Source organism: Pungitius pungitius, chromosome 2, assembly GCF_949316345.1.
Source record: "Pungitius pungitius chromosome 2, fPunPun2.1, whole genome shotgun sequence".
NCBI lineage: Eukaryota > Metazoa > Chordata > Actinopteri > Perciformes > Gasterosteidae > Pungitius > Pungitius pungitius.
In genome coordinates this window covers 7,483,529-7,499,683 of record NC_084901.1, presented here as the reverse complement: position 1 = coordinate 7,499,683, position 16,155 = coordinate 7,483,529, and the positions used below count along the sequence as shown (strand labels likewise).

Below are 16,155 nucleotides of genomic sequence, written 5' to 3'. Positions count from 1 at the left end.
ATCACTCATTAAAAATAACCTGGAGTATTTGAAGCAGTCAGTTGACAATCCCCCGTAAGCCGCTGAACACCACAGAGAAGATATACGAGTGGAGCAGGAAGATAAAACACGCCATCTATTCTTGCAACTTTCTCTCTGAAACTTCTCAGTGTGCCTCCGAGATGGAGGTGCTCCGTGCTCCCTGCAGAGCTGCTCCAGCTTCTCCTCTCCCTGGGGAGATTTGTCGAGCGAGACAAACACCTTGGGTTTCTCTGCGGCTGTGTGTTCTCCCAGAGTTTGCCCTTGGCATCTTTAAATTAATACCTAGCACTGCCTTTCCCCCGATGATTATGCATCATCACCCATGAATGCTATAAACGGAAGATGTTTAGTGCCTTTATAATGGGGCTAAACTGTGCAGCGAGAATCTGGTGCCGGAATAAAATGAATGTCGCAGAAATGTCCTGAACGTCTCGTAAAAAAACCCACAAAAAACCCACACTAATATCTACAGAATCCAAAACATGTAAATGTGGTGGTGTGTCTTCAGGCTGGCAAAACGCTGCTCCTTGAAAAGCCTGTAGGAGTCCGTAACGGACAACTCCCCGGCTCACTGGACGGAGGCCTGTCCCCAGCTCTCACACTCTGGACGGAGGCCTGTCCCCAGTTCTCACACTCTCTGGACGGAGGCCTGTCCCCAGCTCTCACACTCTGGACGGAGGCCTGTCCCCAGCTCTCACACTCTGGACGGAGGCCTGTCCCCAGCTCACACCCGCTGGACGGAGGCCTGTCCCAGCTCACACTCTCTGGACGGAGACCTGTCCCTCGCTCTCACACCCTCTGGACGGAGACCTGTCCCTCGCTCACACTCTCTGGACGGAGGCCTGTCCCCCGCCTCACACTCTCTGGACGGAGGCCTGTCCCCCGCCTCACACTCTCTGGACAGAGGCCTGTCCCCCGCCTCACACTCTCTGGACGGAGACCTGTCCCCAGCTCTCACACTCTGGACGGAGGCCTGTCCCCAGTTCTCACACTCTCTGGACGGAGGCCTGTCCCCAGCTCTCACACTCTGGACGGAGGCCTGTCCCCAGCTCTCACACTCTGGACGGAGGCCTGTCCCCAGCTCACACCCGCTGGACGGAGGCCTGTCCCAGCTCACACTCTCTGGACGGAGACCTGTCCCTCGCTCACACTCTCTGGACGGAGGCCTGTCCCCAGCTCTCACACTCTGGACGGAGGCCTGTCCCCAGCTCTCACACTCTGGACGGAGGCCTGTCCCCAGCTCTCACACTCTCTGGACGGAGACCTGTCCCTCGCTCACACTCTCTGGACGGAGGCCTGTCCCCCGCCTCACACTCTCTGGACGGAGGCCTGTCCCCCGCCTCACACTCTCTGGACAGAGGCCTGTCCCCCGCCTCACACTCTCTGGACGGAGACCTATCCCCAGCTCTCACACTCTGGACGGAGGCCTGTCCCAAGCTCTCACACTCTGGACGGAGGCCTGTCCCCAGCTCTCACACTCTGGACGGAGGCCTGTCCCCAGCTCTCACTCGCTGGACGGAGGCCTGTCCCACGCTCACACTCTCTGGACGGAGGCCTGTCCCCCAGCTCACACACTCTGGACGGAGGCCTGTCCCCAGCTCACACTCTCTGGACGGAGGCCTGTCCCCCGCCTCACACTCGCTGGACGGAGGCCTGTCCCCCGCCTCACACTCTCTGGACGGAGGCCTGTCCCAGCTCACACTCTCTGGACGGAGGCCTGTCCCGCGTTCACACTCTCCGGACGGAGCCCTGTCCCAGCTCACACTCTCTGGACGGAGGCCTGTCCCGCGTTCACACTCGCTGGACGGAGGCTTGTCCCGCGTTCACACTCTCTGGACGGAGGCCTGTCCCAGCTCACACTCGCTGGACGGAGGCCTGTCCCACGCTCACACTCTCTGGACGGAGGCCTGTCCCAGCTCACACTCGCTGGACGGAGGCCTGTCCCACGCTCACACTGCTGCCTGTGTCCTCTGATGCAAAGTAGACTCCGCGAAATTCATTTTGGGATAATTGTTGTCAAAGTACAGCCAAGCACCCAACAATCATGAAGGCCGCCGACAGGTGATGTGCCCACTTCTCCCAATCACCACACCTGCGCATAAGCACGCCAGGGAACAAACACAATTCACACACTCAGACACAATTTGCAATTGTTCAAGGTCCCTTGGTCAAGTAGCACATGGCCTTCCCCCTGTGTGAATGTGTCTCCTTTTATCACACACCAGTAACTCATTCACAGCCCTCTGTACCACACGAGCTCCAGAGGGAGATGACTAACGTTACATGTTTGAAAAGGCACAATCCATGAATGTGAAGCTAGATGCGAAATCTATGCAGAGGAGTCGATTAACAATTGAGCCGAATACGCCACACAAAAGATCATTCTGCCGTGGGTCTGAACCTCCATGCACTCGTTATGCCTTTTTGTTTACATTGTTTGCCGCATCTGTTGTGGTCTTTTTGAGCCGAAAGTAGACTAAAGGGCCTTTTCACAGGAGCCATTTTGACGTTTAATTTCAGGGTAAACGCTTCCATTTGGGTGGGCTGGGACCCGGGTATTTTGTATGCTGGCTTACGTACCTTTTTCAATAACACCAGTGTTGCCTGCCATTATACACACACACATTATACACGCTGTGAAAGGGGCCCTTTCCACAACACAACAACCAGGCGGTGGTGTTAAGTGCTTTTTGAAGGAAAATTGATCATTAACTTACTTTGTATGTAAAGGCCAACATAATATTTAAAAAAAATAGCCCCCCCCCCATGGTAGACAAAGCAGGTGCTGCTAGAAACACAAAAGGGGCCATTTGCCTATTGAAGTGTTCCAGATTGGCGCGCACGATGCCAGAGATCTGAATTCGGCGCAGCTAAATAAATGAAATCAAGCTTTCAGTCACTTCCAGGTAATTAGACACACCTGTGCTCAATCTGCGAGGAGCCAAAATGTCTCCAGCGAAAACGACCTGTTAGTTAGCTTATTTTAAACCTCGACGTAGTTTAAGCTGTGGACGTCGATGCCATTCTTCAAACAAGACTAAAGTAACGAGAGCGGCCGCGAGAAACGATAGATGTTTAATATCCATTTATATTTTATGGTAAAGAAAGAAAAAAAACTTTGTTTTGGAGGAAAAAAACAGCCTGGAAATGTGGACAGAAATATCTGACATAATGTGTTATTTCCCCAAACAATTGAACACGGGTGATATTCCCAGCGGGTACATACCTGTTCTCCTCCAAATAACACACTCCGAATTGCCTTCAGAAAAGGCACTTTTAGCCATTTTCCGGGTTGAACCACTCCGTGATGAATGGGATTTATTTTTTGCCCCCACTTTTTTTTTCATTTAATTGCGATATCCCGAAGCCAGTCGCCGCCGCGGTGTTTCATCTCGAGTTGGACTTCAGAAGGTAGACTTTCACGGATAAGAAAATGACGACTACAGGGCATCTGACTACTAGCTGCTGCTAATTACATAATTGCCTGGCAACAAGGCAATTCAATTGCACGCGGCAGTAGGCACGCGCCGTACGTGGCATTACTTTACCTGCCGAATGGTGGTTTTTCCGACCGCAAAACGTTCCTCAGACAAGCGAAAGTGCAACACAATTTAGAGCCTTTTACCTTAATCGGCAGCATTTCTCCATAATTATATTAATTACCAAGTATTCATGCATTTAAAAACCTTTTTGTGCTGCCAGCAGGTGGGGCTCTGCTCCAAATGACTCCCCATTGACGAGTCAATCTCGTGGATGTAAAATACGCAGTCAAACTCTTTTAGTTTTTTGTCTCTCGGAAATCCAAACATATAGTCAATCCATTCCACCGGAGCAGAGAACCATGATTATTCAACTGTAGCAAGTTGGAATGCAGAAATTTAACATTTTATGTATAAACCCCCCCTTTTTCCATCAACTAACGGTGCTTTCAAATGGTGATAGATTTGCATTGCAAATAGTTCCCGCCTAACAATTGCGAGTCGCTTTCCCTAAATCACTTCTGCTTCCTTCCAGAGAAAGGACGTGAGCCACGGCGTCCATTTCAGTTCATGATTCATCTCTTATGATGTCTGCAGTGCTGGGAGAGCGTTTGTGAACGGGAAACCTCAATTCCCCATAAAAAGAACACAAGTTCTACGCCTGCAAGGTCTCAAAACAAAGACATCGGTCCGTTAGTATTACATAGGGCAGTTTATTGAATTTGTAAATGTGTTAGGTGTCATTATGCATGACCTTAGTTTTTCTGCACTCACAAAACCATAAAAGTTTGAACATTAATAATAATAATTTGCTGCTTCAACATTACATTCAAGCTGTAAATTGCTATAGCTACATTTTGTTAAAAACACAATATTTACATTCATTGTAATACACAAATTTTATATTTGGCATACTTACATTAATCTCATCATATAATTTACAGTTTCACAAGTACTGATTAATGTGAATATTTTTAATCTAAAACATTCACAATAAATCCAAAAGTAATTTAACAATCAAAAGTGAAGCATATAAACCCCCATCCTGCAAACAGAAAGGCAAAAAAAATTCAAATGGTGTACGGAATTTATGAAAGATGAATATTTAAGTCAAAATGTCCTTTATTTTACAAAACAATGTTAGATGTGTCCGCCACGGAAAACTTACTTCACTGCACCAATGCATGTGGTTGAACGATGCAACTATTTATAGTGCAGTCAACTCACGTCCAACTTTTTAATCAACACAAAGTAAATCTCAACTGTACAAATATTTGACAATGATTAGTTTGTAAATATTTCTTCAACAGAGGGTCAGTCCTTGTGTGTTTTAAGGTTGCTGCGAGGATCAAAACTTCTTTTTCAAATAGAGAGTTCATAAAAATGCTAATGGTCCAATACAGATGACTATGTCTTGTTTGTGCTGTCCTCAAGTTACAACTCATCAATACCATTTTTGGGGCTGAAATCACTTGTGAAATCAAAACATTTTCTCCGACAGTTCAACAAAAGTTTCTTTACAGCACATTGTACATTTTCCTTTGGCAAAATACTTGGTACACCCCTAAAGATCTGTTGTTACATACGTCATGCAGGAGGGATAGGGTGTGTTCCTCTAAAGGTCAATGATTAAAGGCAAAAGTTCTAACCATGCAATTGCACCATCTTCTGCCCCTGTGTTTGGTCCAGGCTCATGATTTTATTGTTAATGTGGGCTATTCATGTGTGCGTGTGAAAAGTGTGAAAGGCTGATGTTTAAGTTCTTGAGAGAACGGCAGTAATGTGGTTTGGTGGCAACTTCCCACTAAACAACTCTCTCGTTTTTGGATTTACATATGAAATTAAATAATGTGGAGTCAAAATACTCCCATTACTGTAGGAAAGACAGTATTGTTCCAAAACTATTTGAATCACGGCAAAAAAATTTGCGTCTGGCAAATAAAAACAAAAAAAATGTCTTCTTGATTTAAGGATAGTACATTTTTGTTAGCATGTTCATTTTTTGCGTACCATTATTGTGTGGATATGACTATGGGAACACACCTGTTTCTACGACACTTCACTAAAATGCATACTCGAGGCCTCTAGCACCTTTTCAAGCCGTATAGTACACAAATGTACAGAGTCGTTTAAAAAAAAACACTTGCAACACTCACGGATAAAAGACTCTGTTTCCAATACTTAAGGCAAGAACAATGTTCATATATACCAATATACAAATATTTGAAATCCTTACATCTATCAAAACTGTGTTTTGCCTAGAGAGTTCTGGTAAACATATGTTGCGACTGACCGTGGTGACTATTTATACATACTAGAGCTAAAAGTGCAGAATGACCAATTGACCAATGGTCAATGCAATGCCCTCTAGTGAATGCCAAAAGAACCGTTCAATATGTGTTTAATACACTGTTTTTTTCTTTTTTTGACCGCCTGTATATCTATAGACCAGCGTCTTTTATTGGAGTGTAAGTCAGGAATGCCAAACTGAAGATCACAAAAAAAAAAGTTGAGTTGAGTGCCTAGTAGAAAAGTGCAAAATACGCCAGTGTGTTTCTTCTCCAGACCTGGACAGGAACCAGCACCTATAGCTGGGACACCTTCCTGGGCAGGGGTCTTGGTCTGGGGACACGAGGGTCAGAGGTTCCGTCCAGCTTCATGCTGCCGGTGCGGAGCTGGTGAGGCTTGGGCGGCAGCGCCGGGGGGTCCGCCTGCGGCGGGATGGAGAGACTGTGGGGCAGCGGCACGGGCCTGCGGGGGTTGTTCCTCTCGTACACGCTGTAGGGGGGAGGGGTCTTATTCTCCCTGCGTATTGGCTCGTCCGAGCTGCTCGAGACAGAGTTTGGCAAGGTGGCGGGCTGGGGCAGCGGGAAGGACGAGTGGTCACCTGCCGGCAGCTCGGTGCCCGAAGCCTCCGACACGCTGCAGCGGCTGAGGGACGAAATGCCGCTGCTGTAGCTGCCGGAGAGGACGGGGGAGTTGGAGACCAGGCTGGTGGACTGGCACTCGGTGGGCGACGGGGTGAAAGGTGGCACCATGGTCTATGGGGGGCAGAGGAGGAGTGAGAAGAAAAGTGTGTGAAATCTTCAGTTAAAAACTGAATTTCTTCATTCTACAGAGATGTGGTTAACAAATGTTTTGACTTGTTGCCCTTTTGAGGAGCTAAAGCTGTTGGTCGATTAATGGATTAGCCAAACAACACACATTTGATTATCAATTAACTGTTTGAGTAGCATTCTAACAGACCCCAGAAAATATTGTTTTTGTAATTATGTCAAACGTGACCTATTTCCAGATTTGTTATAGTAATGATTTGTTGCTTCTCTCTGTATTATGGAAATGGCAAACTAGGGATGCAAATAACGATTATCTTATTTTTTTTACTCTGGAATTAATTTTTGAATAAATAAATTAATTTGTTTGTTTGTTCTATGAAAGACAAAATAAATAGTTTGGAATGAAACCCCGAGGTGTCAACAGTCAAAATATTTCATATCGGCAGAATAGTCGACGATGATAAATCAAGGAAATCAAGAGCGACTATAGGGGCAGGCTTGACGACAGGAGCGTGTAATGTGAAATCTGGCCATTTATGTGTATACGTATGTACACGTATGTGTTGATATGCTTGTATAGAATTCTTGTACCGTATGGTGGATAAAAAAAAAACATTGGTCAACACGATGATATGGCTTTCCTTCAAAAATGAAGGAAAAAGAAAGCATGTCACCATATTGTATGCATCCCCTATTCGGCTGTCCCCAACATGTGTGCTGACACAGCTCTACAGCAGCGATTAGTACTTTTTAAAAGAGGAGAGTGAGTGAACAGATTGAGAGGGCCAGGTTTTTACACTCCATCAACCGGCCCTGTGCACCGAGACGGCAAAAACACAATATGCCCCACCCCTCCCTCAAAAATCCGATCACTCATCAACAATGTTTTTCTAAGCAATTACACCATGCAGCCATTATATCTGCTAAAAAATAATTGGATCTAGTGGAGTATACAATTGATCCGTAAGGTTGTACTGCTCATGCTTCAGAGAGCATGCGCTAACAGAGGCATCCATTTATCATGCGCGACTGGACAAATTCTTTCCCACATCTGGGAGCGGCCACGATGTGAAATCTGTGTATTTAATATAGTGCTGACAAGCAGTTTAAACCCCTGACCCAGTTCTCCAGAGAGAGGCTACTGCTGAATATTATTTCCAACCCTGCAGATGAGTAGGTGCAGCCCTGCCAGACTGGCACCATGTGTTTTCGGCAGGTCCACACCCAGCTCCACACCCTGTCCTGCAGTTTGGCGTCTGGTAATGAGGCGCGTGGCTGCACTAACTGGTGTGTGTGTGTGTGTGTGTGTGTATACGGCAAATAATGGGACCTGCTGGAGGCTCACGGAGGACCCGTCTCTACGCCACGATGACCAGCGAGGCACTTCACGCCGGGTCCTCCTCCATCAGCGGGCGTACACACACACACACACACACACACACACAATAATTGGTGCAGACATGCGCGCACCTATCCACACGCACCGCTGTGATTGACAGAGGATGCCGACTGCCAAGCTGTCACTCATACTTCCCAGACGCTCACTTCGCGCCTAACACATAGACCAGAAGAACAAGCGCGAGCAACGGCGTTCACACGCACCAGTTGTCACACGGGAAGGGGGGGGAGGGGGCGAGGGGGGGAGACATCGCGCCTCCCAATGAAGCTGGGAGCTTTGCACAGTAGGACGTGACGAACCCACAACGAAAGACAACAGTAAGCGGGAGACGAGCTTCGGTTCAACGCAGTATCAAAACAACTTTTTAGCCCTCATTAAAAGCTCACTCAGTGCTTAGTTAACCTTTCCTGGACCTCCCCTGCTTCTGCTGTCTGGCCTTAACTACGAAAAGACTCATTACCAAACAAATCAGAGCTTGGAGACAAAGCGAGAGTCATCAGTTTAACTGCAGATAAAAGATGAAAACACTCGAGGTCAGGCGTATTAGCAACTTGTTTCAACACATCTCAGTTGAGAGATGCGAGAGGGAACATTGAGTGCAGAGCATGCAGGCTCTCATAGCATCAGTAGCTGATGAGAAAAAAACACCCCTAACAAATAGGGTTCAGTCTTTGAAATTGAAATTCACTGACAAGAACATGAAGTAAAGTTGAATAAATCCATCTGGTTATGCATATTTCTGGCAAGCAAGCCAGGAGGTGACCTTCTCTCAGAGCCAGAAATAAAACATTGTGGAAAACCCTCGGTTCCTACCCGGTGGCCATAAAGCGAACACAATGAGTGCCCTCCAGCCAGTAGCGCTTTGGGTCCTCTTCGGGACAGCCATGTCGTAAAAAAGCTCCAAAATCAGCAGCACACGAGCAGTTAGTAGCCTTTAATGACCGGTAATGCAAAGCTCGCAGGCCTCAGGTTGACAAAGACCAGGATGAAGACCCTGGGGCTGGCCGGTGAGGCTCAAAGGCCCTGAGGCGGTCACAAAGCAAGGTCTGGCCATCTCGGGTAAAGAAGGAGGAACAACAGAACATTTAAAACAACTGAAACTCACAGCAAACGGACAGACAAAGTGAGTGACACAAACACCACCGACCTTTTGTGGCGACCTGGATGCAGAGACAGGAGACTGCGACCTCATGCTTTTAGCCGAGGAGCCTGCTGACAACCAGATGAGAGAGAGAGAAGGAGAGAGAGAGAAAGATAAAAGAGGGGGAAATCAAATTAGGGAGCAGTTTTCTTCAGTGATGACACAGCGTGAGTCATGCAAACACACACGCAGCTGAGAGGGCCGGGCTTAGCTTGGCTGGAAGCATCAATGAAGCGCTGATGTTCTGCAGGTCCTTTAGGCTGCCTCAAGCCGTTTCAACATCAAACAGCTGTTTTCACTCCATGCAACGAGGGCTATGTGTGTGTGTGTGTGTGTGTGAGTGTGAGTGTGTGAGAGTGAGGAAGACACAGACCCCATGTGCTTATTAAAAGTGCTGGCCAGTGCAATACATCAGGAAGCACTGGTTGGATGAGTCAAATCTGTGAATGGGTAAACCACTAAAATACAGACATTTTCTGATCCAGAACATATCCAAGCCAGTTAGTGAAGCAAGTGGCGTTAGAGGCAGAAGGCCAGGAGACGGGGTAGCAGAGAGCCTCAGACGGGAACAGCGGAGGAAGATTTGAGGAAAGGACCCAGGTGTCAAAAGTCAGAGTGGAGGAAATTAGTATGATTCTTTTAAATCGGAGAATCGGTCTTGATCAGCAACTTTACCTGAGTACAGTGGCCTAGGAGGTACAGGTGGGCAAAGCGTTTTGCCAAAAGAGTCAGAGAAGGATGGGGCGCCCTCTTTGACACTGTCAAGGCTCCAGCTACTGGGTGTGTGTCGCACTTACAGTACACAGAAACATTGAGTCACTCAAATGATCACACAAGACAACATGGAGAAACGCGTGTCAGATGGAGGGTACGATGACTGAAAACATCAGTAACACTGTTTTAACACCTGACGTGCATTCAGGGGGGGGAAAATTCCCTGAAATCTGATGGAATTGGACACGAACACGGCGTCTTCTCTCAAACGGATAGCGTTATTTTACCGGACTGATTCTATATTTCTCCTTTTCTTCGCTTTCGACATTTACGATAAATAAAAGATATCGGGGGCATTAACTCTTCCAGAATCCTCTAACTCTGGGACTTCAGAGTGCGCCCTATCCAGCGAGACTAGTGGCGTCATAATTTCTGCCTCCTGACACTGCGAGGCCTCCATTGGACATGCATTGTCAGCGCATTTCAGATTAAACTGAAATGAACTGTGATTGTGAAGCAGTTGCTACAGCTCTAGCAGAGCAGAGCTCAGTGTGAATTTTGATATCCCACTTTGATTTACTTTAACAAAAAAAAACAGTCTTTGCGGAATTCTAAGGTGTGCTTTGATTTTTGTCGTACCTCAGCTGTTTAATTTTTGCTTTTTTGAATTTCTTCTAGCCCTGTCTCTTGTTATTTTCAGTCAGTAGAGTTGTTTATTACATAAATGTGATTCTGTACTCAAGCAGCAAAACAAACCTCTGCAGAATGGATATGTGTGGTAGGGAGAGGAAACTTACAACAATTGTTTTTTAACAAATGCATCAAATGGTGCAAAGTAATAGAAAAGGGAAAAATAACGGCCGTATTCTGTGCTATTCCACGCTTGGTGTGAAAGCAGGTTAATAGGTTTTTCCCGAATATAGATTTCATATCAACAGGAATCAACTATAAAATACATCACTGAACCAACGCCTCTTGTTCTGGTAGAAATGTCAAATGGCTCTTGTTTATTCTACAGGTTTACGGCTGACATTCAATCAAACTAAAGTAGCCTCTTTAAATCTAGGAGCTACATCAAGTGAAGGCATTTCTGTAAAAATTAAATGTCACAGCGTTCGTTCAGGTCATTTTCCCTTCAGACCAAGCGTCTAAGAAGCCTCGTAGTTTCACAACGCTAAACTTGGTAACCGGTCTTAAGATTTAAGGGCAGAGGCAGCAGATGTGGCAAACAACACGCACACATAATCACAGGCTGTGTGTAAATTCTGGCACCTTTCGTCATTGTCGCACGGGTGAAGGTGTCACGTCAGCACACTGCGGCAGTTCATCTATCTCTCACTGCCTAATTTCACAGATCGGGCTTCAATCACATGTAAAGGTGTGCAAATCACAAGGAAGCCTTCGCATCCACACTTCGCTCTTCATTTCAAGGTGTTTCTTCCGCGGTCTGCTAATTATTACACAAAGGATCGTTGAGAAACGCTCTGGTGGGAGGAAATGCATTTCGCATGCGTAATTCTTCTCTACGTTTTTGTCAAAGTTTCGAGAAAAGCTATCAAACTTTTTCGTTTTTTTTTTTTTCCAGTCTAAATTCAGAGAGATATCTTTTCCCAGAAAAGAAATATGCATCTCTGCTTGGCTAGGCCGAGCAAAATGACAGCCACGGGAGCTTGACTAATAGATATGAATTCATACATATCAATGTCACACACACCCATCAGCTTTGCATGAATTCCACCTGCCATTTTAATTACTCTTTTAGGATTAGGGAGGATGAAAAGCTAAAAGGAGTCAAAGGAAAAATCGAGCTTGGGTCGCGCACTGTGTGTGTGTGTGTGTGTGTGTGTGTGTGTGTGTGTGTGTGTGTGTGCGCACGGACGGACGACCACGCCAGCCTGTACGTGGCGTTAGCGTCGGTGAGCATTAGCGGAGCTGCACCCGCATCGCCTACTCTCAACAGCCACGGAAACAATAAATAATACAATCTGCACTTTATTTATGACCTCGATCCCCTCACATCGGCACCGTTGTTCCTCTAGAGGGGATTCCCTGCAAGGTGAGTGTGCATGTCGAGGGTTGCGGAGTGGTGAACGCGATGGCCTCCGAGTGCACGGGACACAGGAAGGATGCAGCGGACGGCGCTAAACGCGGCGCTTTTACCTTTGTCTGGTGCCGACAGGTTGGGGTCACTCCTTGGCAAAGTGGCGTCACCTATCTGATGAGGGGCAGCTCTCTGCACACAGAAGAAATAGTTCAAATGACTGTCAAACACGCACAGCGGGAAGCAGTGTATTTGAGATAACCTAAGTAAATTCCAGCTTCAAAGTGCAGGGGAGTAATTGAATATTGAACGGGTAGAATAAGCATCAAGGTGGGAAATCTTCTCCCCACACAAATTGAATAGAGCAGACAGAGGGAGGCACAGAGAGCAACAGAGTCACAGAGCTGAATACGTAATGATCTTGATTTATAACAAGGGTGTGATACTGGTAGACGGGATGAGCACTCCCCCTCTGCCCTAAAAAAAAAATGTATAGATCAGGTTGCTTTTTTCTAATTACGGTAAATGTTACAGGTGATCAATGTCTCTCATAATAATTGTTCCATTAGCCCCTAATAGCCAGTCTTCCACTGCTCTCGGGTTGGAAATAATTGCTTGGTCTCCCGCCATCTACTTATCTGCAGACTTAAAACGATTCTTTTGATTTAACACAAAGAAGAAGAGAAAAAAAAAAAGGTGAACTGTGCGAGCACTGCTGCAGAGATGGAAGGCCTTAAAAAACAGATGCAATATATTTTTTGTTACAGTAGCTTTGTGGCTGAGGATAGTCTGTGTGTGTGTGTGAACGATTTAGTTACATGCCGGTGAAATATCATATTGTTCTATTGATCTTGTCGTACTTAACTGGAATATTATTGTTTGTTTGTTTTTCAGTGAAAAACAAACAAACAATCCTAAGCCTAACAGGTCTGCTGCTTTCAATAATCGGCAATCCTCAGCTACCGTGCGATATAAAGATGCCCTTGATTTCTGCATGCCCGTTACTGAATAAAGATCAAAGTGTAAAAACCTATATGGATTATGTCCTATTCCAAATCACACATCTGAAACCTGGGTGGAGCTTGATTAAAGAAGACACAACCATCTTTAAGAGCCGCAAGTGAGAGAAAACATAAAAAGAGTGACCCTTTTCTATTACTATCCTCAGAAAAAAAAAGAAAAAAAGTCCAGCGAGTATAGAGTGGAATATTCCCATTTTCAAACCGTTCTTGTTATTATACGGCGTTACTTTATATAAAAACCAAGACAGCTCTCACTACTACAAAGTACATGAGCCTTGTCTGCCGTTGCTATGGAACAGAGGAGCTGTGGGGAATTTAAAACACTTCGGTGCTGCAGTTGGGAACAAAATAGAGCAACATCACTGCTAAATGTATTGTTAGTTTCCTTAACAATGTGATCTTAATGAATATCATCTTGGTGCTCGGTGACATGATTTTTACCAAAAAGCACCGCGGGATTCATGGTTGAACTTCCACCCATTATGTTCAAACAACTGTTTATTAAAAAGGTATTTTCCAAGGCAGATTGAATTGTGGATTGGAAAGGACACCCTAAATGTTCCCTGAATGAGATCTGACTATTCCATAACTATATTGGGAATAATGAGCAAGTATAAATGTGACAATAAAAGCACATTTTGTAAACCTTCCTCATACAAGTAAACATCTTTCCTTATTATTTGGTCACTGAAAGGGCAAAAGATAACGATTTTTTATCCACCTTTTCTTTGCATGCGAACATCCATCTGTTTTAACCTATGGGGGACAGTTGTATTGCACTTTATTCGACTATACAATCATTCTTTACTGGAACACAGCATAGACTTAATGGATATAAAGTGCCATTCCTTCTGGTTATGTCACCCATCCGTGTGTGTGTGTGTGTGTGTGTGTGTGTGTTAACCTGCGCGGGGTCCATGGGGTTGGGGAAGATGGCGCTGACCGGTCGGTCTCGTGGAGACAGACAGGCATTTTCTCTGGAATGCTTGTGTTTCTCTGCCATCTGGGGGGAACCTGGCATGGACGGTGTGAGACGTTAGAGCGGCCTCTCTCTCTCTCTCGCTCTCGCTCGCTCTCACGCACGCACACAAGAGCACGTGCAACACATAAGAGACAAGACAGCAGCAAGGTCTTCGACTATTACCCACGAATACGGGCAATCAGAAAAGGCCAATCTCTCTTTCTTTCTCCAAGACTCTCGACCATTCTTTCGGCCTCACTAGCTCTACGACATGATAAATGATCTGCCCTTTCTACCCCCCCCTCACACACACACACACACACACACACACACGCACGCACGCACCTCACTTCCTTACCACCTCAGTTTCGAATGAACAATTACAACAGACGGACACACCATGGATAAAACTTGACACGGAAACACGTGCAGCGAGAGAAATAACAGAATCCCACACCGACGCGCAGAGTACTCTGTGGCCCCATTTTCACAGCACTTCCCCTCATCTGGTGTTGGCCACTGTATGGCTCCAGATCCATTAGGAAATGCGATAGCACTTGGAGGGCTATCATATGAGCATGAGATACCCATCGCGGGCTCTCATTCAGATAAGACCACGCAAGCAATGATTCTCCCCAGGGCTTTATGGGAAGAGCGAGGCCACTTTTATAAGGGCGCTGCCACGCTGCCAGCAGCCTGCCAAAAGGGGGAGCGTGTAAGCTTCCATAAACGTCTTCATATATCCTCGCTTTTTTTCACAATGTGGATCCGGGCAGAAGCACGGTTGGCACGTTGGAACACAGCGAGACAAGAGGGCTGACAGGGGGTGCGTTCGATATTCACACTCTGAAGAGGGGGGCCTGGAGGGCTCTTGAATTGGTCATTGTCTTACTCTATCCGGCACTGAGAGAAACATCGTGTCACTGAAGAGTCAAAGGTTCAGTCCACATGTCCAGTGTGGCCGGCTGAACCTCTGTCTTCTTCTCACGCGGCGCGAGTGGAGAATAGCGTTGTGAAGTGAGCGCCCGTCTCACCTCTGGCACTGGAAGGGGCCGAGCTGGTGACGTTGGGCGAGGCAGAGTGGTTGGAGCTGAGGCTCGAGGTAGACGGACTGGGCTGTAGTGAGGGACGAGAAAACACAACAAGAGCATAAAATAACGTGAACCAGAGCATTACGAGACGTTTATCGTCCATTTACGAAATAGATCAGCTTACGCAAAACGATAATGAACGTTGTATATTATGTTTTTTTTTTTTTTATGTATTTGTTTCCAAAGAGGTCGGGGTGACTGTGCCCCAGGAGGTAGAGAGGGCGGCCTACTAAATGGAAGAGTGTATGAGTGTGTGTTGATGGGTGAACGTCCGCATTGAGTCTCATGTGCTCGTGCTAGTTGGTGGACTAGAAGGTGCGCTGTGTAAATGTGTGTCCATCTAAGTCCATAAAAGACACATGTGGTGGTTTTACAGCGGTTTTATTCTTAGCAGAGTTGCCTCAGCCAGACTCATCAAGACAAAGGTAATCCGTCTGTTGGTGGTTCAGGTACGCAGCACTTTTTTGACGTCCATGTCTACGAGGCATCATAAACATACTTTTGTTTATGATGTTCCTGTAGAGCTGTATACTTATAGTTGCAAGCATGCATATGTATCATGATTAATACTCATAACACATTATAAAACATTGCATTATGAATTTTAAGGTATCATTATACTTTAATTGCTGATCACTCAATGGAAGTTTTGCAAGGAATTATAATTCCCACAGCTGTAATACATTATACTTCAGAACTTCATAATGCATTACAATCAGTGTTAGAATGTATTATAGAGCGATTAGTGGTCGTTGGGTGCTGTAAGTGAAGTAATGACATTCCTGACGTACAGGCACATTACATCACATGTAGTCATAAGTGGGGTTTTTGTCTTTGAGTAAGAAGACATAACAGCACCTATGAAGAATCATGGTATATCATGAGCCATTATAAAATGGGTTATGATTTAGTTATGACTATGTATGGATGCTATACTATTATTGCACGGTTTTATACGTGGATCATAAGTATGATTAAATGTATTATAGACATATATTTTAGAGACATGAGAGTGGTATAGATCTTATCGACTGATGATTTAGATAACACAAAGCAAAGACAAAAGTGACGTTATAATCTGTGAACAAGCTGTCTGCCTCGGACACCTTCAAAATTATAAAAAATATTTAGAAGGGTAGGGGTTAAATGTACTCTGTGACACAGTATTCTGCACTGATACATGTCTGTAAGATCAACGTCCAGTGAATTGTACTTGATCAATGAAATAAA

The 16,155-nt window shown here is 45.7% G+C and overlaps 1 protein-coding gene across 7 annotated transcripts in view; it reads right to left on the bottom strand.

Annotated features, from left to right (window-relative positions):
• Positions 1–4,193: 4,193 nt before the first annotated feature.
• dock4b (dedicator of cytokinesis 4b) overlaps positions 4,194–16,155 on the bottom strand; it is an 87,597-nt gene continuing 75,635 nt past the window's right edge. For 3 of the 7 annotated variants that reach the window (XM_037462626.2, XM_037462628.2, XM_037462631.2), the window contains 6 exons: positions 14,869–14,950; positions 13,778–13,887; positions 11,971–12,043; positions 9,772–9,888; positions 9,103–9,167; positions 4,194–6,541 (listed from right to left, as the gene is read on the bottom strand). In XM_037462626.2, the coding sequence (XP_037318523.2) occupies positions 6,086–6,541; positions 9,103–9,167; positions 9,772–9,888; positions 11,971–12,043; positions 13,778–13,887; positions 14,869–14,950 (903 nt within the window). In that variant the 3' untranslated portion in view covers positions 4,194–6,085. The remainder of the gene's footprint in view (positions 6,542–9,102; positions 9,168–9,771; positions 9,889–11,970; positions 12,044–13,777; positions 13,888–14,868; positions 14,951–16,155) is intronic. The other 4 variants (XM_037462627.2, XM_037462632.2, XM_037462633.2 and 1 more) reach the window with 3 other exon arrangements.